Here is a 25747-nt window from a genome sequence, read left to right as displayed (position 1 = left end):
GGGTATTGTTTTTCATTTTCCCTGTGGAACCTTCAGCTGCAAATACTGTTTATAATCTTCAAAGACTGAACTGGTCGTAAGAAGCACACACACTCAACAGTGGTGAAATACACATAAAATTTGCCATCTTAACCGTCTTTAAGTGTACAGCCCTAAACACATTCACATGGTTTCTGCCACGTTCCTGCAAAACTGAGGCTCTGCCCCCATTAGACACTAACCCTGCCTCCGGCCCAGCCCGACACCTACCTGCTTCCCACCTGGGCCGTACGGGCCTCACTGATCTGGACTCACACGCGGCTCCATTTACGACCGAGCCTGCGGTCCTCGCCGCTCCCGCGCCCCGGGGGCGGCCAGGGACCCCACGCGGACACAGCCCCCATCCTCCGCACCCGGCGCCCCCCTCTGCTCCCGCCACAGGGCCGAGAAGCGGGAGCCCCGGCCTGTCTGCGGGATTCATCGGAGGCTCCCTGCGGCTTAGCTCTCGAGACCCGGGCCCCCGCCCGCACCGCTCTCCAGCCGCCGCTGGCCCGCCCTGATCTCCGGGATCCCCGAGAGCAGGGGCCCTCACCGGTCTGGGCCGGTGTAAGAACGCACACAGCAAACCCCAGTCCCCTCCAGCTGTCAGGCTGGCGGCCCCGAGCCCACCCCTCCGCGAGGGCGAGACGCCGGTCCCCGTTAGGCTAGGGCTGACACTCAGGGGAGACGCTCTGTGCCGGTGTCCCCGGGAACCGCGCACCCAGGTGCGGCGAGGGATCGCCTAGAAACCCGGCGTCCCCAGCTCAGCGCCCAGACCGCCCCGCGCATGCGTGCTCGGGGCGGAACGGGGCGAACTCGGGGCGGCCGATGGCCGGGCGCATGCGTGCTCGCGGCGGTGCGCGCTCACGGGCTCCGGGAGACGCGGCGCATGCGCCCTCCCCGGCCGTCATTTGCACCCACCATGGCGGCAACGCTGGGCGGTCGGGCCGCGCGGCGGCTGAGGCTCCTGCTCTCAGCGTTGAAGCCCGGGATCCAAGTCCCCCGGGCCGGACCCGCGGCCGCGTTCGGGTAACGGCGCCGCTCCCCTCCAGGGGCCCCCATAGCCTCGTCCGCGCGCTCGGGGCGGCGGGAAGGGGGCAGGGGCCAGGGGCCAGCGACCGGGCCGGGGCCGCGAGTGCGCCTTGCCCGTCAAGCCGTGACCCGGGCGCGGCCGCGGGGGCGCTGCGCTCGGCCTCGATGGGGCGTCCGTGCGGACGGAGGCCAGGGAGGAGGCGCGCTTGAACCCCGGACCCTGGCTCCGGGGCCAGCCTGCGGTGTCCGCGCCGCGTCCGCCCTCGGAGCCGCGGGCTGGACCTCGAGCTGGGACGTGCGGGAGACCCCCCCGGGGGACCGGGAGATGCGGGCTCCTGGGCCCGGCTCCCCGAGGGGTGCAGGCCGTGGAGACGCCCGAGAGTCTGCCTTTCTCTCCTCTTACCACCGCCACACACCTGAGGAAAGACAGCCCCTGGGTGAACCTCTGAGCCCCAGTCCCAGAGTGGGCGCCCCTGGTCCAAGTGATAGTGGCCTGTCATGGGGGCGCGCGCGGGGTGGTCGCTGCTCACTGCCGGCGGGTCGGTTCCGCTCTTGACGAGGAAGGTGTCTGCGCACAAGCTTGGCGGGTACCTGGCCTTCAGAACTTCACTGTGCTTGATGGGGAAGCGTCCATTCCGAAGGCATAAGAGGAGGTCTGACCAGCTTTACGCTTTCACACTGTGATTTATTGGGTCTTGAATTTAGGATTTGATGTTGTTACCATTTTCGATCTACTAGATTTTCAGAACTGTTTTCCTACAGATGGGAAAATAATGTCAGTGTCTGCAGTCTGTAAGTCCGCTGGAAAATGCCTATCTATCCGGTTTCCTGTTTACAGAAAGGGATTGAAATGAGGTTACTGTGATTGCACCAGTATCTGTTACTGTTGGTTAATGGTTGCAAGAAGGCCTCATCCACTTAGCAGTGCAGATCATTTGCCCTAAAATATCCCTGGGAAACAGGTTTCTCTGGATTTTGAACTGCCGTTTTGTTAATGCAGTTGAAATTGATCTGACCAAGGAAATGGCAACCCACTCCAGTATTCTTGCCTGGAGAATCCCGTGGACCCAGAAGCCTGGTCCGTGGGGTTGCAAAGAGTCAGACAGGACTGAGCGACTTCACTTTCACTTTCACTGTGATGGGCCAAACAAGCAGTGTGTTGATTTGTGTTGATTAATCCTGAAACAAGAGTGCCGCTTGTGTAAGTAGGTGAGAGCACTCCTGTAAGACCGTGGCTTCAGAACAGTGGGTGCCCCAACCCACAATTGAGTTGTGTTCCAGAAGCTTCTGTGTACATCTGCCCTCTTCCACACCAAGCCTTTTCTACCTGAAGTTGTATGTTATGTGCAGTTACGGTATTAATAAGGAAGCCTAACAGCCCACCTGAAGACAGATGTCTTCCGGTTCAACCTGGGGATACTCTGCCTGAGGGGAAGAGACGCACCTGCCCCTGCCTCTGTCCAGCAGTCAGGGTGAGTGCTGGCCTAGTGTCCAGCCCTGTAGGGGACTCCATTTGGCAGTGCGGTTAAAGAAAAAGCATGTACACAATCAAGTTATGTGACCTTTCTGAGCCTCATGCCCTGCAAAATTGTCCTCAGGATTTGAGACAGTGAATTTTACAGGCCTGTCATTTCCAACTCTTTGCGACCCATGGACTGTAGCCCGCCAGGCTCCTCTGTCCTTGGAATTCCCCAGGCAAGAATCCTGGAGTGGGTTGACATTTCCTGCTCCAGGGAATCTTCCCAGCCCAGGGATCGAACCTGCGTCTCTTTCGTCTCCTCCATTGGCAGGCAGATTCTTTACCTCTGTGCCACCTGGGAAGCCCCCATACTAAGTAATTAGCAGTTACAATTAATAATACAAATATGACTATCTAGATAATACAATGTATGAAAGATGTAAAAATAAGTCATCAAAATTCATGTTTATGCAAGCTAATACTTTGATGTTGCTAATACTTCACTGTGGCTAACAGTCCCTTTAGAAAAAAATTTACAACCCATGGCTGATTCATTTCAGTGTATGGCAGAAACCACTACGATTTTGTAATTAGCTTGCAATTAAAATAAATTCATTTTTAAAAATAAATAGAAAAAATATACAAAGGAAATAGCTGAACATACAAGGTAGAGAGGATATGTTGGACTTTCAAAATGAGGACATATCTGACGAGGCGGCTCCCGTTTTTATTTCTGAGCTGAGTGTGACATGCCGGTGCTTGCTTCGACTTTGCAAATTGCAAGCAGGGTGACTGGGGCCCATGACCTAAACTCCTAACACTCAGCAAGCAGGGTGACTGGGGCCCGTGACCTAAACTCTGAACACTCAGCAAGCAGGGTGACTGGGGCCCGTTACCTAAACTCCTAACACTCAGCTTCCTCGCTGGTAACGTGCATCATCAGAGGACATTATCTAGTTTAATAACTAAACTGACCAGCTAGTTCTGCTGGAGTTGCCTGCCGCAAACGGCTCTCCTTGCCGGCCCTGGGGTCACCTCTCCCTCATTGGGGGGGTTTGCTGCTCTGTTGCCCCGCCCCCAACCCTCGCTCACACACAGACTTGTCTGTCCAGCCTCCCAGGAGGAGGGGCAGGACAGACGTGAGACGGATGGCTTTCCAGACTGTGTTTAAAAAGGAGGCTGAATTTTTCTCTCCTCCGAAATGAATTCAGTATAAACTTTCTTATCCTTGGTTGTCTATTGGATTCTCTTGGGGAATTTAAAAAATGCAGATGCCTTGATCCCATCCCAGAGGTTTTCATTTAGTGCAGCCTGGGCATCTGGAGATTTAAAGGTTTGCCAGAAGGTTAAAATTAAGCTTGCGACCCCCGCGCCGGGTATCGTGGGGGCAGGAAGTGGTCTCAGGTACGAGGGGGCTGCGTGGGCAGGCGTGTTACGGTGTGGAAAGCACGAACCTGTGTCTGCTGTGTGTGCCCCAGGCCTCCTGTCTCCGCAGCTTCTATCAGAATATCAGTAGTTGGCAGACTGGTCTTCTCTGCCAACCCCTAGGCAGCATGGGTGCCCAGCATAAAGTAGGGGCTCTTGGATGTACATGGATGGGTGAGTGAGGCAGCAGCGTTTCAGAAAGCGCGTGCCAGGCCCTGCCCCACAGACACCAGCGGGCAGCGGGCCTCCCGGGATCGTCCTGGGCAGCTGTAGCTTTTAACTCCTCAGGTGGCTCTAATGAACACCGCTGCTGAAGAGCACCTAGGTTAGAGAAGCGAGTAATAGGGGGGAGAAAGTGGTGGGGGAGTAAAGCCCCAGAGAAAGAGGTTCAGTTTTGTTCTTTTAAGTTTTCTAACTTTTTCTGGGGCCTGACCGCCATCCAAGAGCCTTTTGATTTGCTGGAGGGAGAATGCAACACTCATTGCAAGTGTATCGATGTGGAAAGTCATTCAATCAATGTTTTTTAAAAGGAAACCTTTTTCTTACATTTAAGTTGATCAGCTTTTGTCCAGTTTTCTGTCCTCTGTGTCTCCAGCCTGGAGATGGAGGCAAGGTTCCCGGAGCCTCCGCTGCCCCGGGGGCACACCCGTCACCCTCTAGCCTGACCGTTGCTCCTCCGTGCTCACACTCCTGCTGGCCCTGCCTCACTCCACGTGTATCCCTGACTCCTGGGCCCCGAGCGTACCCGTTCTCCTAGAAGCACCCTCCCCACCCCATTTTCTCTCCAGCATTTTGCCCATCTTGGAAGTTCATCTCAGAAGCCACTTCTCCACCCTTCTCCAGGTGCCTCTCTCCAGCCCCTACGGGGCCTCTCATCTCTGAAGCCACCTTCAAATTCCTCTGCCTTAGCAACCCTCCCCTTTTGCTGAGCACCCATCCACCCTGGTCTGGATGGCCTGGTTGTATCTCCGTGTGCTTAGGCATTGGGGAATCTACATGGATAGGGCAAAGCACAGGGAAGTGAGAGGCTTTTGGCAGCAGAGATGTCGGACAGACCACAAAAGGGAAGTCGGTGTGAGCTGGGCCCCAGGCGGCTCCCAGGCCTGAGAGCCTGCAACTCCAGGTCGTGAAAGCCCCGGGGCTTGGAGATGGCGAGAGACGGCCGGGGGGCGCGTCATGTGACACCTTCCCTACGCAGAACGCCTTTAGGAGACGTCCTTCATGCTGCAAGGCAGGGGCCCTGGAGAACCTTGCGGGCTCGAGCAGTAGCAGAAGCAGTCCCTGAGCTGCGCAAGCGCCGAGTGTCTTGTCTGGGGAGCCACCTCGTTCCTGTGCTGGACAGAGTGACTGCTTCTCTTCCTTCAAGACCCTCCCCTCCCTGAGGGTGTGCAGACAGAGCTCTGCAGATGGCCAGGGGCAAAGGAAACACCAATAAACCATTGTTTCCCGAGATGACTCTAGGAGTAGAGTCTTATGCGGTTTTATCTGGTCCTGGAGCTGTCCAAGGAGCAGGATGTTGATAACAAGTGACTGCAGGGTCCGTGAGGCTCAACCCGGCCCAGGGGTCCTGCGGCATCTCTCTGAATCGTGAGCCTGCAGTTAGGTCAGTCTCACTACCACCCAGGCCTGTGTGTTCTCTGACTCACTGCGCCTGCCAGCATCTGTCCTGGTGTGCCTTCATGGCCCTCCCGCTTGTCACCGGCCGTCTGGGGAGCTGCTGGGAGGCTCTTAGAGCCTGAGGCCAGGCCGTGTGTGCGCTGTTCCTGGGTGTCCCGGTGCAGTGGTCCTGGAGCTTCTGGGACAGTCACTGAGGGGTTGTCCAGCGCAGAGCCCCCAGGACAACACATGGTTAGGTGCTGCAGCCTGGGCAGTCTTGGGCCAAGGAGAGGGCGGGGTGCCGTACTCTAGACACAGACCGGCTACTTAACAGTCAGTGCAGAGACATCTCCGCGTCTTACAAACCGGTCTGGTCACATCCGAGCAGACAGGCATTCTTGACCAGGGCGGCTGCCTAGAGAACAGAGAGGCCAGGGGCCAGAAGGTCAGCCTGTGGATCCCAAGACTGGCGTCACCCTTGGGATCACTGCCTGTGCAGCTGAGGGTCCGGGTGGCTCCTCCGGACCTGCCAGGGCTTCGAAGAGGCGCTCCAGGCTCTGTGCCGGCGCCCCGCCCACCTCGCCTCCCCCCGAGGGGGCCCTGCCTCCAGCTGCGGGGCTGTGGGCCTGTTGACGTCAGCAGGCCTGCCAGCGCTCCCGTGGGTGGGCCCGGAGCCGGTGCTGCAGTGACCCGCCCTTGCTGGGTTCGGGAAACTGAAGCGCAGAGCCAGATGACCGGGGGCCGGGGAGGGTGCTGGGGCTGGCTGGCGCGCAAGCTCAGTCGCCCTCTGGGGTCGGGGCTTCTCTCTTGCAGCTCCTCCGTGACCTCCGCCAAGACCGAGGTGAACGGCGTCCACCTGCACTACCTGCGGACCGGAGACGGAGAGCATGCCGTCCTGCTGCTCCCGGGGATGCTGGGTGCGTGGGCTTCCGTGGCGTGCCCGGCGCGCTGCCCTCTGTGCTCGGCCCCCAGTCCCAGATGCCCGGTCTTGATAGGCAGCCTTCGTGCTTTGCTGAGGTGCTTTCTGTAACCTTTGTGCAGTCAACTTTAGGTGACCCAGAAAGCTGCCTTTCTTTAAAATCTTACCTGTTTCTGGCTGCTCTGGGTCTTCACTGCCGTGGGGCTCTTCTCGAATGCAGTGAGCGACGGCTGCTCTCTAGTTGTGCTTGGGCTCCCCCTTGTGGCGGCTTCTCTTGCCGAGCACAGGCTGGAGTCAGGGTTCACAGGCTTAGCTGCCGGTCAGCATGTGGGATCTTCCCGGCTCAGGGACCGAACCCGTGTCTTCTGCGTTAGCAGGTAGGCCCCTTACCACTGAGCCAGCAGGGAAGCCCCGAAGATACCTTTCTGCTTTACGCGATTTTCATCCCTTTAAATACTCACTTTTCTCCACGGAAGTCCAGTGTAGTTTCCTGCAGCCTGAAAGTGAACGTCGCTCAGTCGTGTCTGACTCTGCGACCCCATGCACTATACAGTCCATGGAATTCTCCAGGCCAGAGTACTGGAGTGAGTAGCCTTTCCCTTCTCCAGGGGACCTTCCCAACCCAGGGATCAAACCCAGGCCTCCCGCATTGCAGGTGGATTTTTTACCGGCTGAGCCACCAGGGAAACCCCTTCCTACAGCCTGGGGATGACAAGTCAAGGAAGGGGTCGGGGAAGGCAGGCAATGAGTAGGTGACCAGCTGGCCCAGTTTGCCCGGAATTGAGGGGTTCCAGGATGTGAGACTTCTGCTGCTAAAAGTTGGACTGATCTCCCTGCTGTGTGTGACTGTGTATTCAGCTAAGGTAAGAGCAAAGAGCAAAGCTGGGCTTTCACAGCCTTTCTGAAGGTCAGAATTAGTTTTGGCTTGAATCGGAGCGTGGTAAAGCCAGATGGATCACCATCGCCTCCTGCAGGTAAGAAGTTTCGGTGTAGAAAGTTCAGGAGGGGAGTTTCCAGTGATCGCAGAGCATCTCAAATTTGATTTTAAGGTTTTTGTGACTTTTATTTTTTATTTAGTTAAGTGATCCCATCATACACTTATTTCCTTATGGTTCGCTGCTTTATCCTAAAAGTAAAGTGCTAACATTTTTCAGCCACGTGATGGTTCCAGCTGATGTAGCCTCAGCTGATTGTTGCCGCTATGGAGGCGTCTGTGTCCAGACTGTTTAGTATCTTTCCCTCGAGCTAGTGTAATGGAAGAGGACCTTTACTCCAGTGGTTGATCCGCGCTAAAGCGGTGAAGTTTGCCAGCGTAGATGGCCATTGGTTCAATATTGCTGTCATTATCCTGGTAAAAAAGCTTTTGGCAATTTTAATTTTTGCTTGTGTAAAAAGTAACCTGATTCAAAAATCAAACAGCAAGTTTCTCCCCTGAACTGCTGTCCCCCAGCACTCAGTTCCCCTCCCCACGGGCAGCCGGTGTTGATGTGTTTCCTTCTCGGGTATCATATATCGGTAACTGCTCTGTAAAGTGATTTTTTAAGGCTTTCGTGTTCTTTGCACTGGTCTTCAGATGTGTGCCAGAAAGCGTGTGCCTTGTTTCCGAAAGTGGTGTTGAGCTCCACTGCTGCCTTTTCCCACCTTCTGCGCCTCCTGCAGGGCGGTTCCCTGGAAGTCCTTCCAGTTCAGGGGTCATGAGAGCAGCCTCAGATGTCAGAGCAGTAGGCGTGCACTGAAATCCAGATTGTTCTTGGCTTGGGTTTTCTGGATGGTTTACCTGGTGTTGAGAAGGTACCTTTTGTCGGGGAGAGTGACGGCCCTTGATGATGTTAAATGATCCTACAGAATCTTGAAAGAAGTTTTCTAATAATCACCAGTTTGTGAAGCAAGGTGTGGCCAGAGCTGTGAGTCCTTAGAAACCCAGCAGAGCTTAGAAATGCGATGCTGACTTGCCCCCGAACTGGGCTTCTTGGGAGTCTGGCCTCCTACACTGTGTGGACCTCACTGGGCACCTCTGCCTGCCAGTCGAGTCCACCACTGGCTTGAGAACAGTTCTACTTGCTAATATTCACACACTGTTGTCGTGAAACACACCGATTTATTCCCTCCGTATCCTGCCCTCCATCATTTCCGAGTTTTAGTTTAATTTTCTGGTTTCTAGTTATGACCAGAAAATAAAATCTCCAGGGCTATTCTCATTAGCTTTGTAAAAGACGTCTGGGATTTTAGAATTTGGCTTTGAATAATTTGGATCAAATCTCATTAATGTGTCTACAGATACTATTAAGATATCTCTAATCTGTAACAGTCATTTTAAAAAAAGAAAGAGTAACCCAGAAGTACGTTGTATCAGTAGGTTTGTTTCTAGGCAGTTTCATGAGTCCTTTTTTTTTTTTTTTAAATAGGATGGTTAAACTGAAAAGATATCAAGCGTGCTGGAATATTAATGACACAGGACCAAGGGAAGAACTGCGTCCTCCTCTGAGCAGCCACTAGGGAGAGGCGGGGGCAGGTCTGAGCTCCCGCGGGAGAGGAAGCTCCGGGTTCCCTCTCTGCCAGGCTGCTTTGCTGGTTACAGATTTGCTGCTAATTTGACTAGAAACCAGTTACATTGTCCCCTGTTTCTTTTTGCTGTAGTGTGTTTGAAGCAATGACAGCGTTTCTTGGAGTGTAACCAGATGGCCACTTTTATTGATAGGCAGTGGAGAGACGGATTTTGGACCTCAGATTGAGAAGCTGAATAAGAAGCTCTTCACGGTGGTTGCCTGGGACCCCCGAGGATACGGACACTCCCGCCCCCCCGATCGGGACTTCCCAGTGGACTTCTTTGAGCGGGATGCAAAAGATGCTGTTGATCTGATGAAGGTGGGCCTCAGGGAGGAGCTCAGGGGAGGAAGGAGGCTGCTGTCCTCATTTTGCTTCTGCCTCCTGTTTCTTCAAGGGTGCCTCCTGTGGACATTCAAAGGGTTCAGAGAGATGCAAAGCGGAAAGTGCTTAGAGACACTGCTACCAGGCTTTGAGGCCCTTCTTTTCTGGGCGGTCTTATTGCATATATAAATACTCAGTTTCCAGGCTTTGAGGCCCTTCTTTTCTGGGTGGCCTTGTTACATATATAAATACACAGTTTGTACTGGTGGCATCCTTCTATACCTAAAGGTTTTCCAGCTTACTGTTTCATTGGACAGTTTATCACAGAGATACTTCCATGTTAATAAATACAGAGATACTTCAGTTTCTAATAGGCAGTATTCATTCCATTGTGTGGACACACTGTGTCTTAACTCCCCTGTCTTCTGATGGTAGATACATTATTTCTAAGCTGCTGCTGCTGCTGCTGTGTGTGTGTGTGTGATTATACGGGAAGTGCAGTGAACACGTGTGCGTGGACACTGTGGCCCTTATCTACCGCTGTAAATAGTGCTGGTGTAGACTTGTGGGGCTGCCCTGGTGCGTGTGTTTGAGTCCGTGCACATTAGGAGATGACTTGCTGCGTGATGGGGGGTGCAGGATGGGGCCAGCGCACGCCCCGCAGGAGGCGCACCAGTTTACAGTCCCGTCGACAGTTGTCTCGGACACACAGTTAACTTACTTTCCCAGCCATCCAGTTTGTAACTGCTCGGGAGCGTCTCTCAGGTGTAACCTCTGTCCGTTTACCCGTCAAGCACATTCTTGGAGCCTGGCCGACTCACCCAGAGGTTCAGTAGCACCCCCCACCCTCACCGCGGTGTCTCCTCTGTCCCAGGCTTCCTCCTGGCGCCGGTTCTTCCCAAAGCTGCAGTCAGTGACTTGGCCAGAGGCAGTGGCTCCAGCCCTCCAGCAGCTCTCAGGAGGCCCTCTCTGATCTGCAGACCTGTCCTTAGCGTCTTCACTCAGGCCTGTGTGGACGCACACACGTTGTCAAGACCAAGTAGAGCTGATTTCCGCTGTGTCCTTCTCCGGGAGATGTGCACCCTGAAGGTGCAGCTCCCTCCCGATTCAGAACAGTACTGGATGCTGTACGCACGCCTAGGCGTCTGTGGCAGCGGCCTTCTCACCGCAGCAGACCGAGCGGAGACGTTTATGTCACAGATCGTGGGCTCCAGGGTGTGTCTCTGATGACCCAAGGACACGCCACAGCTGTGTCGATTCAGGCATCATTGATCTCGGGTTCTCTCCGCAGCTAGGAGCCCTAACTGTGCTGTGCGTTTTGCTGTGTTTGTCCAGACGCTGAAGTTTAAGAAGGTCTCTTTGCTGGGGTGGAGCGACGGGGGGATAACAGCCCTCATCGCGGCCGCACGGTACCCCTCGTATGTCAGCAAGATGGTGATCTGGGGGGCCAACGCCTACGTGACTGAGCAGGACGCAGAGATTTACCAGGGTAGGTCCCTCTGCCCGGCCCTGCTTGGATGTGTGTTCACAGGTGATGGAAATATGAAGCGTTCTCAGCAAAGTCGTCCACTTCAGGCTGCATTTTAAAGTTTCCTGTTTCCAGAGGTGACGCTCAGGAAAAGGCTGAGAAGTCAGTATTTACATTTCCTGCTGTGCTGGTGACCGTCTGGGAAGGAGGGGGGTTGACATGAAGTGTAAGCTGCAGCCTCATTCAGGTACCCTGAGTGTGGAAGGGAACAGTGTGCTCCGGTGGGAAACCTTAGTTTTGATGAAAAACTCTCGTGCTGCTCACACTTTCTAAGGTTGTCCTTCAGGCTTACTGTGAGGACTCTTAGAGACACAGAGCAGGGGCTGGCAGATGCAGCCCGCGGGCCCGGCCACGGCCTGCGTCCCGCTGAGGCTCCAGTGCACGCAGCCGGCACTGTGGGTGCTGGGCACTGGCTGGGGTCCCTGCCCAGGCCCCGTGCAGGCGGCTGGCTTGCCCACCAGGCCCCCAGTCAGGGCATCCAGCTGCCAGCTCAGGAGCTGCTCGGCCCTCAGCAGCCGCACCTGCCCCGGTGACCCCAGCCCCGCCCCGTGGCTGTCCCTCCTCTCCCGAACCATTTCCCCAGTTTGTCAGTTTAACAAAACACAAAAAGCCCTCCTTGGGGGGTTCTCCTCACTGAGTGGGTGTCCACCCACCCACTTACTTCTGCTTCTCCTCCTCCCCTCCTCCCCTCCCCTCCCCCTCCTCTCCCCTCCCTACCCTTTCAGGGACTGATTGAACTTTGTAGACTGAGTCTCCACTTCCCTGTTTTTATTCATCTCCATCTCAGCGTTGCTGTGTGTAGGGTTCTGCATAATTTCTTAACCTTTTTCTTCCAATTTTCTAGTTGTTTCACTAGCTTTATAAAGATTCTGATCGCTGTGTGGTTTTTTGATTCGGGTAAGTCCAGTTCAGTTGCTCAGTCCTGTGTGACTCTCTGCGGCCCCATGAACCGCAGCCGGCCAGGCCTCCCTGTCCCTCACCAACTCCTGGAGTCTACCCAAACCCATGCCCATTCAGTCGGTGATGCCATCCAACCATCTCATCCTCTGTTGTCCCCTTCTCCTCCTGCCCTCAATCTTTCCCAGCATCAGGGTCTTTTCCAGTGAGTCAGCTCATCGCATCAAGTGGCCAAAGTGTTGAAGTTTCAGCTTTAGCATCAGTCCTACCAATGAACACCCAGGACCGATCTCCTTTAGGATGGACTGGTTGGATCTCCTTGCAATCCAAGGGACTCTCAAGAGTCTTCTCCAACACCACAGTTCAAAAGCATCAATTCTTCTGCGCTCAGCTTTTGTAGTCCAACTCTCACATCCATACATGACCACTGGAAAAACCATAGCTTTGACTAGATGGATTTTTGATTAGCAGCAAATAATTGCTTACCCTTAATCTGAAAAAATTTTGGGCTCCAAAATCACTGCAGATGTTGATTGCAGCCATGAAATTAAAAGACGCTTACTCCTTGGAAGAAAAGTTATGACCAACCTAGATAGCATATTCAAAAGCAGAGACATTACTTCGCCGACTAAGGTCTGTCTAGTCAAGGCTATAGTTTTTCCAGTGGTCGTGTATGGATGTGAGAGTTGGACGGTGAAGAAAGCTGAGTGCCGAAAAATAGATGCTTTTGAACTGTGGTGTTGGAGAAGACTCTTGAGAGTCCGTTGGATTGCAACGAGATCCAACCAGTCCATTCTAAAGGAGATCAGCCCTGGATATTCTTTGGAAGGAATGATGCTAAAGCTGAAACTCCACCTCATGCAAAGAGTTGACTCATTGGAAAAGACTGATTCTGGGAGGGATTGGGGGCAGGAGGAGAAGGGGACGACAGAGGATGAGATGGCTGGATGGCATCACCGACTCAATGGACGTGAGTTTGAGTGAACTCCGGGAGTTGGTGATGGACAGGGAGGCTTGGCGAGCTGCGATTCATGGAGTCGCAAAGAGTTGACGACTGAGTGACTGAACTGAACTGAAAACTGAAAACAAACAAAATAAATGGTGAGCATAAACTGAGAATGCTTTCCTAAAGAGCTGTCCACTTGCTGCCCCTGGGAACCACTGATGGTGCCAGGGGAGGCCCAGTTTCATCCCCAGTTCAGCCGTGTCCGCCCTCCCCCAGCAGCCACTCTTCCTCAAGGCAGCCCTGCATTCTAGCGGTCATACCAGTCTGCTGTGTTTTCAGGGTTCCTGCCTTTTATGCGCACACACACACGCACTCATACTCCTTTTCATCAACCACTGCAGACTTCAGCGATGCAGCGGAAATTATATGTTATGAAAGAGCGCCTTGTTCATGGCAGGAGGGCGTGCGGCGGGTGTGGTCCGCTCCATGGCCAAGGGCAGAGCCACGGGTCCCGCGCCAGCTGTCCGCATGCCCGCTCTCCCCTCTCCGTCCTCCCGTGCCGCCTGTTCTCCCCTCCCAGTCCCGCCCCCCGCGCTCCCCTCCCCCGCCCTCCGCGCTCCCCTCCCCCGCCCTCCGCGCTCCCCTCCCAGTCCCCAGTCCCCCTCTCCGCTTCCCTCTCCCCCCTCTGCTCCCCCTCCCCCTCAGCGCTCCCCTCTCCCTCCTCCTCCGTGCTCCAGTCCCCCGCACTTCCCCCCCCCGCGCTCCCCTCCCCCGCACCCCCCTCCCCCGCGCTCCCCTCCCAGTCCCCCCCACCCTCCCGCGCTCCCCTCCCCCCTCCTCCCCTCCCCCCTCTTCCCCTCCCGGTCTTTCTCTGGCTCTCCCTCCTGCACCGCTCGCTCCTTCCCCCTCTACTTTTCAGGCTGCTTCTCTGCATCCCCCCTCCCATCCGAAGTCTCCTCAGTTCCGCCCAGAGCAGTTCAGCGTCCTCAGCCTCTGGAGTCAACCCCAGCACCCATCTGCAGGGTAGGGGAGCAGGAGGAGAACGGCAGGCACTCTCTGCCGGGCCGCCTGCCCCGGGCAGCAGTTCGAGCAGCCCACTCACGCCGCGCGTGCTGGGCTTCCAGGTGCCTGGCCCTGTCCCAGCCGCCACAGGGGCGGCGCGCCACGCGAGCCCTGCGGTCCCGGGTCATGCAGACGCAGCTCTACCTGAGGGGCGCCGTGAGCACTGTTCACTGTGCTCAGGAGCATCAGACTCTCCACAGAGTCGCCGTGTTTTAAAGACAAATGGAAAAACTGGGCTAAGGGATTGAATTCGCTTATCCATTCTGAAGCCATTTCCTTTCTGATCAGAGTCCTCTGTGAGACAGTTAGTAGTTAGAATTTCTCCAGCGTTAGAACTTGGAGCAAATGATTTCATGCATTTCTCAGTGTATGTAAATGCAATTCAGAAAAAACCCTTATAAGTAATCTCATTTTTACTCTGCTGACCCCAGTTAGGGGAATACCCGCTTCTGTCTTATACCTTTAATGGAAGCCATTACTTTAGATCTGATTTCGTTCCCTCGGTCAGAATTTGCTGGTGCCCAAGGGCCGCTGTGGGGGACAGAACGCGGCGGAACCCTGCCACAGCGCTCAGCATTCACCCTGGATGCAGAAGCCGTGACCGTGCTGGGCAGCGGCACGGGGAGCTGGGGAAGGCCTGGCCGGCCGGGGTGGGGCCTGGCGAGCCACATGGAGAAGGGGCAGCTTGCCCACCAACAGAGCAGCCAGCGCCACGGCTCCAGGCGCGCTGCGCTTGGGGTTTTCACAGACGAGTTCTGGTCTGAAACTAAACCCATCCTTGCCCACACGTCTGTCTGTCTTCCAGGCATCCGGGATGTTTCTAAGTGGAGTGAGAGGACGAGAAAGCCTCTGGAAGCCCTCTATGGGTTCGACTACTTTGCCAGGACCTGTGAAAAGTGGGTGGATGGCATAGAGCAATTTAAGCATCTTCCAGACGGTAGGTCACACAAGCCACTTAACGGTCCTTTTGCTGGTTAGAGAGGCCAAGTGAGTTCCCCTGATGCTTGAGAGTTCCTCAGGGATTGACACGCTCGCCCACCATCCTTCCACACTGACGCGTGAGCAGAGGGTGATGGTGTACAAAGGCAAGCTCTTGGGCTGCACACCCTCCTGGCATCAGAGACAGACGTGTACAGAGTTCACGTTGTTGAGTCTCGTAGCACGCTGGTCTTTTCCCCTTTGTCTCCAGAAGTCTCACATTCTCTTCTAACTCCAGGATGGTCACTCAAAAACAAACAGTGGCCACATAGACATCCCCCTTTTCACATCTAAAGGCATCAGCCCACTGCCACCTCTGTTACCGACAGGAGAGGAGGGGGCTCTCTGTCATGACCTTCGGCCCCAGTGGAGTCAGGACAAGGAAAAGGGTATTCAGCCCTTTCCCATCTTCAGAGCAACGTTGTGTCACTTTGGCCGTGACAGGTGTGTTCCAGTAACAAAAACTGGCACCCCTGAGAGAAGCTCTGAATTAAAGTCTGTTCTTAGAGCTGTTTTCATTTGTAATCTCTCATTTTTCTAATTGGCAAAAGAATAGAAAGTAGGTGGGCTCTGACCTTGAAACACATCAGTTACCAAACAGTTATGATTCAGGGCCCAGTTTCATCTCCTCAGTAGCCACTTCCAGAATGAGTCATCTGTCAGAACTTTCATAATGAGAAGGACGTTTGCAAATGTTTCTTTTTTGTTGTAAGTTCAAAACAAGTATATCCTGTTCAAACGCAGTATCCACCCATAGAAACAGGCCCTTGAAATATGTTTCAGGAGGCTGGAAAGACAAGCCACAGGCAGGAGTGACTGTTTCCCGAAGGACGGGGGCCCGGGGCTTGTGGGGTCTTCGTTCCCTGACCTGGGATGGAACTCCCCTGCAGTGGAGGCGCGGAGTCCTAACCTCTGGACTGTCAGGGAAGTCCCTGCAAAACAGTCTTAAAAGTGAACAGTAAGAAAACAGCCTAATTAAAATGCAGACCAAACAGTGAGATCCCGCTGCGCACCTCTTAGAACAGCTGCTCAGAGGAATTGTAGGGCAGTGAAAGCACTCTGTGTGATATCATGGTGCCGTGTCCGTGTCATCCCGAGTTTGTCCAGACCCACAGCGTGAGAACCGCGGACGCGGGGTGGTGACGTGTCTGCTGTAGCAGACGTCTGATGGGGGTGTTGGTGACGGGGGAGGCGAGGAGACAGGCTGTGTGCCCGTGCCTGCCTTGCAATTCTGCCGTAAACCTGAAACTCTAAAAAATGAGGTCTACTGCCAAAGAGAAAGGGAGAGAGAAAGTGTCCCGGGGAGTCCAGCATCGCGTGAGTCATCTTCCAGCAAGGCTGTCAGTAGACGGCCTCTCCCCACACAGGGCCGGCTCCATGCATCGGGCCCCTTGTCCCGTCCTCAGGGTTGTAGCCGCTCAGCTCAGCGTAGCGTGGGGACGTGTCGCAGGTTTGGTGTCAGACAGGACCGGTGTGTGCTCTGGCTTTGCCACGTGGCTGCCATCTGAGCGGATTCAGGGAAACGGCAGGTCGGGACCCGGAGGAGCCCGGCCTGTGCCTTGCAGCCCAGGAATGCTTTCGTCCCTCGGGGCAGGGCGGGTGGGAAGGCAGCTTCCGTCCTGCTGAAGCTGTGGCTTCGCTGTGAGGAACACAGAATTGGAAGGCCAGCGGGGGCCCCTGTATTTCAAGGGGGAAGCTTTTCAGATGCCCCAAGTAATATGAAGACTTGCAGGTTTTTTGTTCAACTGCTGTTTTATATGAATTATGAATCTTAATCAGCCAGGACTCCGTGTTCACTAGTAGAGCTTAAAGGAAAAAGGCCAGGAGAGACAAAGAAAAGGAAACCTGGAGATTGCCGGAGCTGGAAGCACTCAAGCCGTCTGACCCAGGCCAGGCGCTGGCGGGGCCGGGGGTCCGCCCCCCGCCCCAGGAGGGCCTCAGGAGAGCTGTCTCATGTCTTGCAGGGAGCATCTGTCGGGACCTGCTCCCCCTGGTCCAGTGCCCCACCTTAATCGTACACGGCGAGAAGGATCCCCTGGTCCCACGTTTCCATGCCGACTTCTTACACAGACATGTGAGAGGGTCACGGTGAGTCCAGCTGCAGCCAGAGCTCTGCCCCAGTGCCTTGGGACGCAAGCGGGAGGCGCTGCAGGAGGCGAGGGCTGAGGGCTGGGCTTTCAGGGTGCACCCTGCCCCATTTGGGAACAGAGGGGCCCAGGGGCCCTGGGTTTTGGCAGCGGGATCAGGGGCTCCCGCCCTGGTGGCATCAAGCCGAACAGCCGTCCGTCCCTCGGGAGCTCCCACTGTAGAAGCGCCGCCAGCCCAGCAAGTCTGTAGAATCAAGACAAGGGAGCAGGTCGCCTGCCCCTTGCCGTCCACGTAAACGCTTCCGCTCTGGGCCCTGTTGTGTGCCCCTCCTGTCCTGGTGTTTTTCAACATGGACGCAGTCCTATTCTGTCTGCAACTTTGAGTCCTGCTTTTTTCCTGCCTAAAATGATGGTGTACACTTTTCACGTTAAGCCTTAAACATGTACACCTCAGAGAAGAACCTGTTCCTCAGAACCACAGGAGAGCAGGGCCTGCCCGCCGGCCCCAGGCACGCTGCAGGGCCTAACGAGATGTGTCAGCGGAGTCTGGCCTCCAGTCTCACCCGTTTCTGTTTGGAGCAGAAGTTTATCGTTTAAATACTCGGGCTGACGGGAGAGCCAGCTTCTGCTGGCACTTACTTCAGGATGAAAATTCCACATCGAATAAACCTGGCGTCTCCCTGCTAACGCAGCGACACACACCGTGAAGGAGAAAGTAGTGTCTGGCCAGGAGGTCGGGTCCACAGTAAACACCCAGGGAGCCTTGACCCGTTGAGAGCCTGCGCATTCACTCCAGAGATGCTGTCATTGCCCGGGATGTCTTTGGAATTGTATAGAATTCTTTTGAAATTGGCCTCATTCTCAGTGACCTAAGAACATGCTCCTCCCCGCCCAACGTGAGCCACTTCCAGTGCCCACCGCAGGCCAGCCCGCCGGGAGCGCCCCTGAGCCTGCGAGTAGACTCACAGTCCCTCCACTTCCTAATTGTGCTGTTTATCCACAAGAGATTTTAACAGGCAGATTTCTTGGACAGTTTATAAATGTGGGAAATATGCTGCTTCTCCTGCAATAAAATATCACTAGTATAAGCTTGTATAATTTCTGTTTCCAAACAGCATTTCATATTTCAGAAGGCATCTTATTTTACTATGATGTCTAATTATACTTTACAGCAAAATCATGGAAAAAAATATTGTCCCCATTTTACAGATGGGGTAAAATCAAGGCTGAGACATGTTAGGTCATCTTCCAAGGTTGCATAGCTAGTAAATGACAAGTCCTGGATCTTTTTTTTCCCCTCCCCCAACACAGCTGCCTCTCACACTCTTATTTTAATATGATGGTGAGAGGCCTGAATCACGTACTTTCTGACCTGGTTAAGTGTCTTCTGTCTTCCGAAATGACAAGTTTTTGCACACTGACGCTCATAATAAACGACGTGTGTTCTCTTAGAGAGTCAGGTTCAATGAAAGTCTGCAAGAAAGTTTAATTTAGGAATTCTGTTCCAGACCCATCTCCTAGCAACTGAATACATCAATATGGGAGGAAAATATTCCCTCACCGCTCAGATGTTAACGGTTCCAGTACCTTCGTTTATGGAAGGCCGTTTTCTCAGAGCAGGATTCTGTGGAACAATTGAGTCGAGAGGAAAGGGTTGCTGCGATGATCGTCTGAAACTGGCTGGCATGTTAGGCTTGCACCCTTCTGCTGCCAGGAGCGCCCTGTAGGTTGGGCAAGAAGCTAAAACACGGTGGTTAATTTTGGACCCACAGAAGGAAGGTTGATTCCTTGAGCTCCAAGGTCCTCCTCCAACTGTGCTCACAGGCCTTCTGACCACTAGCGAGCCACTTAAGTGCAGGGTGCTTCCCATGAACTTGGGGCTTCATTTCCTTGCCAGAAACAATTAAAGACACAGTCTGTCCCCTCAAAGATTTTACCTGCAAATAGATATCAGGTACAAAACGAATGCCTTTGTCTCCTGGAACTGCACCCAGAAACAGTCGTGTGTATTTCTGTATCCGTTTCCCAGTGGGCTCGGTGGTGGCTGCCATCCCTCCCTGCTGTCTTCTTGCGGAATGAAGGGGGACGTATGTGCACATCTGAGATGAACAGAGACTCAGCACAGAGTAGCTGCTTCTGCGGACGGGATGCTGGTGTAGGCGCAGGGGGTCAGGGCCCGAGGCAGCCGAGGGGAGCACGGTGGTCGGTCAGCGGCGCCCTCGGGCTTCCTGGTGCTCTTTGCTGAGACCGAGCTCGCTACCGGAGGAGCACAGACCACACCGCAGCTGAGTGGACGGATTCGTAGCTGGTGTCGCTGCTTTCTGCTTGGGGATCTCCACAAAGCACGGAAGAGGGCTGGCCCCCTCAAAGTGGGGCTCCACGTCAAGGTCTGGCTCAGTCCACGCTGGGAGGCGTGGCGCAGCCCAGTGCCCCCTTGCCTGCCAGCATCCTCGGCGGCTGGCTCTTTCTGTCCCTTGAGGATAGAGGCTGTGAGTGTCCTGCGAGCCCTGTCCCTCTAGAGGGCCGCTCGCCCTTCTCTTCTGAGCAGCACTGACCTTGACTGGGGAAGGCCTAGGCTACTGCTGATGGCATTACTAACCTTCCCCAGGGGCTCAGAAAGATACCAACCACAGATCCTCCTCTGTCAAGCTGGTGATCTTGACAGCCTGGATACCCCCTCACCCCCCCCGCCCCACGTGGTCAGTTGCCAGAGACCCAGCATCGCCTAGGGACAGCTCTGTTCCGAGCTTCCCCCCTGCCCATTCACCGAGGTCCTGGAGCTCCCAGCCCCCTGCTGTGGAAAGCAGAGAAGCAGGCGATGTAACTGGCATTCTGCCTGAATATGGTCCTTTTAACATCCGGTGACAGTGGACAGAGCGAGTCAGACCTGCGTGTATATCCTGGAACCTTTGTTTAAAACTCTTTATGTCTGCACTGTTTTAGGCAGTAAGTAACGCAGTTTAGAACTCAGAGAAGCCTGCCTTTATTAAAGAAATTGCAGACCATCCACATCTGAGGAGCCCCGTTGAAAGGAAGCGCCTCTTGAAGGGGCCGGGGTATCCTGAGGGCCGCAGATCCAGGCGGGGGGGCCGGCACCCCTAGCCTCAGGGAGGCACTGCCCTGAGTGGGGCTGGCCGTGTGCAGACTTACCCAGTTCTCCAGCACCCAGGGCAGCCTGGGGGCTTCAGCAGCAGGCCTGCTCAGGCGGTGCCTTCTGACGGGTTTTCCCACTACGCAGATATTCCAGGAAGCTCCAGTCCGGTGGATTCTGGACCATCTTTCTAATCCTCTCTTAAAACCAGTCTTACTAAAATGCTTTTTCCCCTAGGTAACCACCAGATTGCACGTCCTCCTCTCGGTCAGGTTTCCAGTCAAACCGCCCCTTACCTGACTCAGCCGCAAGTACAGCGCGTGCACTCCTTGGCTGTTGGGGCAGCCTCGGGCTCTCGCTCCCGAGTCTCGTTCTGGGGCCTCCCCTTAAGATGGACTCACCCTTTCTCCTGATGGAGGTCGCAGGGGAGAGAAGACAGGGCAGTTGCTCAGTGAGGTTTCCCTGAGACGTCAGGGAGGGGGCCGGCTTTTCTGACGATCGCCACTAACCACCAGCGTTTCCTCCAGGTTACATCTGATGCCGGAAGGCAAGCACAACCTGCACCTACGCTTCGCAGACGAATTCAACAAGCTGGCGGAAGACTTCCTCCAGTGACCGTGCCCCAGGGCGCGTGGTCTGGTGAGGTCTGGGCGCGCGGGCCCGCCCTCCGCTCAGCTGCCTGCCAGGCTCCCTGTGCTTCCCCCGACTGCTCCTCATGCAGTGCCGCTGAGGACGTAGCGTCCTCTTTCATAGCTGCAGAGCTTGAATCTGACCTTTTCATACTGGGGTTTTCTTCCATTGCCTTAAATAAATCCCGTCGTGATTTACTTTTACTTTCAGGTAAGGGTAAGCATGTGTCGTGTTCGTGACTGCTGCTCTTAAGACGCCCGAATGCACGTGCTGCCTTCTGTCGGAGGGCTGCAGGCGTGCACTGGCCTCTGCGGTCATCACATTGTCCAGAGAGGTGGGGCAGCTGAAAGCGGCCCCCGCCCAGGGCCCTGGATTCCGTGTGTTCACGGGGCTGCTGGGATCAGAGCAAACTGGGGAGGAAGGCCAGCATGGTGCCCTGCTCTCTCCCTACACACTCCTGGCTGCTAGTCCCTGGATGCTTTGGGCCAGTGGAGATAAATTTGCCTGCTTGCCTCTCTCCCTGGTGTCTCAGATGGTAAAGAATTCACCTTCAATGCAGGAGAGACCCAGGTTAAATCTCTGGTTTGGGAAGATCCCCTGGAGAAGGGAATGGGAACCCACTACTCCAGTATTCTTGCCTGGGAAATCCCGAGAACAGAGGAGCCTGGTGGGCTACAGTCCATGGGGTCGCAGAGAGTCAGACATGACCGAGTGACTTAACACTTTGAGTACTTGCCTCTCTCTACTAAAAGAGCAGAAAGGCTATTCATTAAAAATATGAAAATAAAAATCCCATTAAAAGTTACTAAACCCAGAAACATACTTGGAAAGGAACCATTCAGTGAAAGAATAAAAATTATTTGCAATAAAGAGAGACCGCAGGTTTTGGACACATGCTTTTTTATTACTTTAGATATCTTAGACAATACTGCAATTTCCAGAGGAGTTCCACACTATGACATCAACAGTGAATTTCTGACAGAGGCAAAACTGAGCACCATAGTATACGAACAGAAAGACCATGCTTGACTGAGGGCGACAGAAGTCGCTAAGGATGCACGATTTATCTGACAAGTTCTCAGGCCTCGTCCTCGCCCTCCTCCTCCTCGAACTCGCCCTGCTCGTCGGCCGTGGCGTCCTGGTACTGCTGGTACTCGGACACCAGGTCGTTCATGTTGCTCTCGGCCTCGGTGAACTCCATCTCGTCCATGCCCTCGCCCGTGTACCAGTGCAGGAAGGCCTTGCGCCGGAACATGGCCGTGAACTGCTCCGAGATGCGCTTGAACAGCTCCTGGATGGCCGTGCTGTTGCCGATGAAGGTGGCCGACATCTTCAGGCCGCGGGGCGGGATGTCACACACGGCCGTCTTCACGTTGTTGGGGATCCACTCCACGAAGTAGCTGCTGTTCTTGTTCTGCACGTTGAGCATCTGCTCGTCCACCTCCTTCATGGACATGCGGCCCCGGAAGATGGCGGCCACGGTCAGGTAGCGGCCGTGGCGCGGGTCGCAGGCGGCCATCATGTTCTTGGAGTCGAACATCTGCTGGGTGAGCTCGGGCACCGTCAGCGCCCGGTACTGCTGGCTGCCCCGGCTGGTGAGCGGCGCGAAGCCGGGCATGAAGAAGTGCAGGCGCGGGAAGGGCACCATGTTCACGGCCAGCTTGCGCAGGTCGGCGTTGAGCTGGCCCGGGAAGCGCAGGCACGTGGTGACCCCGCTCATGGTGGCCGACACCAGGTGGTTCAGGTCCCCGTAGGTGGGGGTGGTCAGTTTCAGGGTGCGGAAGCAGATGTCGTACAGCGCCTCGTTGTCAATCGAGTAGGTCTCGTCCGTGTTCTCCACCAGCTGGTGCACGGACAGGGTGGCGTTGTAGGGCTCGACCACCGTGTCCGACACCTTGGGCGAGGGCATGACGCTGAACGTGTTCATGATGCGGTCGGGGTACTCCTCGCGGATCTTACTAATGAGAAGGGTCCCCATCCCAGACCCCGTGCCACCCCCCAGCGAGTGGGTCAGCTGGAATCCCTGCAGACAGTCACAGCTCTCGGACTCCTTCCTGACCACGTCCAGGACCGAGTCCACCAGCTCGGCGCCCTCTGTGTAGTGGCCCTTGGCCCAGTTGTTCCCGGCACCGCTCTGGCCTGCCAGAGGGAAAGGACAGTATCAGACGCCAACACTTCAGTAAGGAATTCCAAACTCTGTCTTCCTGGCTCTGGACTAACTTTAGAGATGAAAGATCCTTCTTTTTCAGAAAGACTGTCTACCTACAGAAAAGTTTTCTATATATCAGTGATCCTCAGAAACACTGAAGATCTAATACAACAGAAGATTTAGTTCATAAGACGTTATTAATTAAGAAGATAGTTTAACAAAACCCAACTGGTTTAAAACTAGAACCTTCTGTAAATTCTTATTGATAAATCAACTGCTGTGAGCTGGCAGGGCGGAAGCACCCGGGGTCAGAGGGCCGGCTCAGCTTCTGCTCACAACCTGTGCCTTTGGCTTCGGCTTCTTGAAGAGGTTGCCTGTTGTCACGGGTCCTCTGAAATGACCAGTGGCCTGTGAACTGCTGCTGGAAGCTTCCCTTCACTCTTTGTTCTGTTCTGCAGTGGGAGGGCTGCGGCAGCCTCTGCAGGCTGACCCTGGCCTTTGAGCTGTGTGGACAGGGGCCAGAGAGCTGACAGCCCATGGACCAGGGACAGTGAGGCTGGGACTCGGGGCCTCTGTGGACACACAGCTCCCCCAGGCACCCAGCAGTGACCCCCATGGGATCAGGAGGAAAGGGGCCCACTGAGCCAGGGCCCACACATCACCCCTACATACCAAACACGAAGTTGTCGGGCCTGAAGATCTGGCCGAAGGGTCCAGACCTGACGGAGTCCATGGTGCCCGGCTCCAGGTCCACCAGGATGGCCCGAGGCACATACTTGTTACCTGCGGGGACAGAGCAGGACTCAGGCCTGGCGCTCGCAGAGCAATCAGGCAACGCCCTGCTCTCTGTGCCTCTCCAGGCAGAGCTCATCCCAGAAAATTCCAGCAAGAGATTAGAGGAGGTTTCTGCTCTACAAGGGAGGTGAGGGCCTGCCCGGTCATGACCCGAATACAGGGGACTTCGGGGGCTCTGAGGGTATTCTGAGCAGCTGACATTTAAATGCACGCAGGAAGCCTTTCTTGGTTGTGTGTGTGCCTGCTACACTGGGGCTGCCAGAGAGCAGAACAGGAGAGGGCCCGAGCCCGCGGCAGTCCTCACCAGCAGCCTCGTTGTAGTACACGTTGATTCTCTCCAGCTGCAAGTCACTGTCTCCATGGTAACTGCCAGTGGGGTCGATGCCATGCTCATCGCTGATGACTTCCCAAAACTGGAGATGGAGAAAGAAGCACGTGATGGTCTGGCATCCTAGGTGTCAGCACGATGGCCCTTCCCTTCCTCTCCCGTCCTTGGAACAGTGGCACTGTGGTCAGACAGGCCAGCAGCTGCCGCCCTGCTCCTCCAGCAGCTTCTGCGGAGGGGCTCGGGGGTGCGCAGAGCATCAGTTATGTCAGGGAGATAGCCTGGGAAGCAGGGAGGGGCCCTGGAGGAGGAGGGGGGCACGGCTGCGGATGCTCCGGAGGCTGGGCGCCCAGGCAGGGCTGGGCGTCAGCATCCCAGCGGATGGACGGGTCCTGGCAGGACCCAGGACAGGTGGACCCCGCCCTGCGGCTGCCTGCAGAGATCGCCGTGTCCTGGTGCAAACCTGACCGGCCCTCCAAGCAGCGCCGCGTTCGGCGCGGGCATCCGCCGGCCTCCTGGGTCACTGACTGCAGAGGCGGGATGGGGGGGCTGGTGAGGGGCAGGGTGCAGCGTGCGTCTGCAGTAGGAAAGGCGGGGGGCGGGTGGGCAATATGGCGGTTGTGAAAGAGACCACGTCCTTGGGCGGGCGCCCGCCCACACCCGGGCACCCGGCCCGCGGGGCCTCGCCCACTGCGGCGGCTCGGCCCGGGGCGGCCACCTGCCGCCGCGCCCACGGCAATCAGACTCTGGCGTCACCCGCCACCCCGTCTGGATGGTGCACCGCGTCTGTCGGACCCACGAGAACCCTCCAGAGCATCTGTCACCCAATGACACTGCAGTTTTTCCATTCGCACCGCAGACAATATCCGCAAAATAAATTCCGCAGGAGGCCACGGGATTTTCACGACCAAAGCCCCCACCCAAATCTCAGAGGCTAATCTACCGGGGAGGTACCAACCGCGTCCCTCACAAGGGCTTGGGCCGGGGCCGTAATTAAAGACCCACAGCTGCGTAGCCCTGAGCATCAGTGCGGGCTGTGAGGCGCCCGGCCCCGCCCCGCCCTGCGCCCGCGCTCCCCCCGGGGGTCAGCTCCCTACCCGGTCCCGCTGCGGCCCCGGCGCGCACCCTGGGGACCCGCCGCCCCCTCTCTGTTCCTCCAGGGTCCCCGCCCTCGGGCCCTGCCGACCCTCCCCGCCCCCCCCTGGTCCCACACCCTGGGGACCCGCCGCCCCCTCTCTGTCCCTCCGGGGTTCCCACCCGCGGCCCCCTCCCCGGCCCCCCGGGACCCCCGACTTCGGGCCCCGCTGTCCCCTCCCCGTCCCCCCTTGGTCCCACACCCTGGGGACCCGCGGTCCCCTCCCCGCCCCCTCCTTGGTCTTCTCTCTAGGGACCCGCCGCCCCCTCCCCGGGGGTCAGCTCCCTCCCCGGCCCCTCTCTGGCCCCAAGCACAGCCTGGGGACCCGCCGCCCCCTCTCTGTCGCTCCAGGGCCCCCGCCCTCGGGCCCCGCCGCCCCTCGGCCCCGCGCCCACCTTGGCGCCGATCTGGTTGCCGCACTGGCCCGCCTGGATGTGCACGATCTCGCGCATGGTGCCGGCTGCGGAGCGGGTGGAGGCGCGGGCCTGGACGGAGAGCGGACCGGCGGACTCGGCGCAGACCCCGCCGCCGCCGCCCGGGCCGCGCCTTTTAAGGCGGGGGCCCCGCCCCTGTGACGTCACGGCGGGGGCGGCGCGGGGACTGCGGCACCGCGAGGGGGAGCCGGGGCGCGGCGCGAGGTGCGGGCGGCCGGCCGCCGCGCGCGCGGGGTCCCGGTGGGGCGCGTTCCCGTCCCCGGGGCCTGTCCCGGCCGTCGGCCTCCGGCTCTTCCTTCCCGCGGTGGGGATCACGGCGGCTGTAAACGCCGGGAGGGGGTGCAGGGCGGGGGGAGTCGGGGTCCCCGGCCGG

The 25747-nt window shown here is 56.4% G+C and overlaps 2 protein-coding genes across 7 annotated transcripts; one reads left to right on the top strand and one right to left on the bottom strand.

Moving 5' to 3' along the window:
• The first annotated feature begins 938 nt into the window (after positions 1 to 938).
• BPHL (biphenyl hydrolase like) lies at positions 939 to 21321 on the top strand. Its single transcript, XM_068994316.1, has 7 exons — positions 939 to 1047; positions 6344 to 6447; positions 9148 to 9314; positions 10653 to 10806; positions 14556 to 14687; positions 16693 to 16816; positions 20434 to 21321. The coding sequence occupies exons 1-7, from the start codon at positions 941 to 943 to the stop codon at positions 20519 to 20521; spliced, it is 876 nt and encodes a 291-aa protein (XP_068850417.1). The 5' UTR covers positions 939 to 940; the 3' UTR covers positions 20522 to 21321.
• A 158-nt stretch (positions 21322 to 21479) lies between these two features.
• On the bottom strand, positions 21480 to 25442 carry TUBB2A (tubulin beta 2A class IIa). Of its 6 annotated transcripts, none has more exons than XM_068960911.1 (5): positions 25336 to 25442; positions 23785 to 23893; positions 23358 to 23468; positions 22067 to 22675; positions 21480 to 21721 (listed from the first exon to the last, which is right to left on the bottom strand). In XM_068960911.1, the coding sequence occupies exons 1-5, from the start codon at positions 25390 to 25392 to the stop codon at positions 21615 to 21617; spliced, it is 993 nt and encodes a 330-aa protein (XP_068817012.1). In that variant the 5' UTR covers positions 25393 to 25442; the 3' UTR covers positions 21480 to 21614. The 6 variants fall into 6 exon arrangements, with proteins under 6 accessions (XP_068817012.1, XP_068817013.1, XP_068817014.1 ...); XM_068960912.1 differs by having other exon boundaries at positions 21480 to 21826; positions 22553 to 22675; XM_068960913.1 differs by having other exon boundaries at positions 21480 to 21737; positions 22596 to 22675.
• Positions 25443 to 25747: the final 305 nt, after the last annotated feature.

This window comes from Capricornis sumatraensis, chromosome 22 (assembly GCF_032405125.1).
Source record: "Capricornis sumatraensis isolate serow.1 chromosome 22, serow.2, whole genome shotgun sequence".
In the NCBI taxonomy this organism is placed as follows: Eukaryota; Metazoa; Chordata; class Mammalia; order Artiodactyla; family Bovidae; genus Capricornis; species Capricornis sumatraensis.
This window is presented reverse-complemented; position numbering and strand designations above follow the sequence as displayed.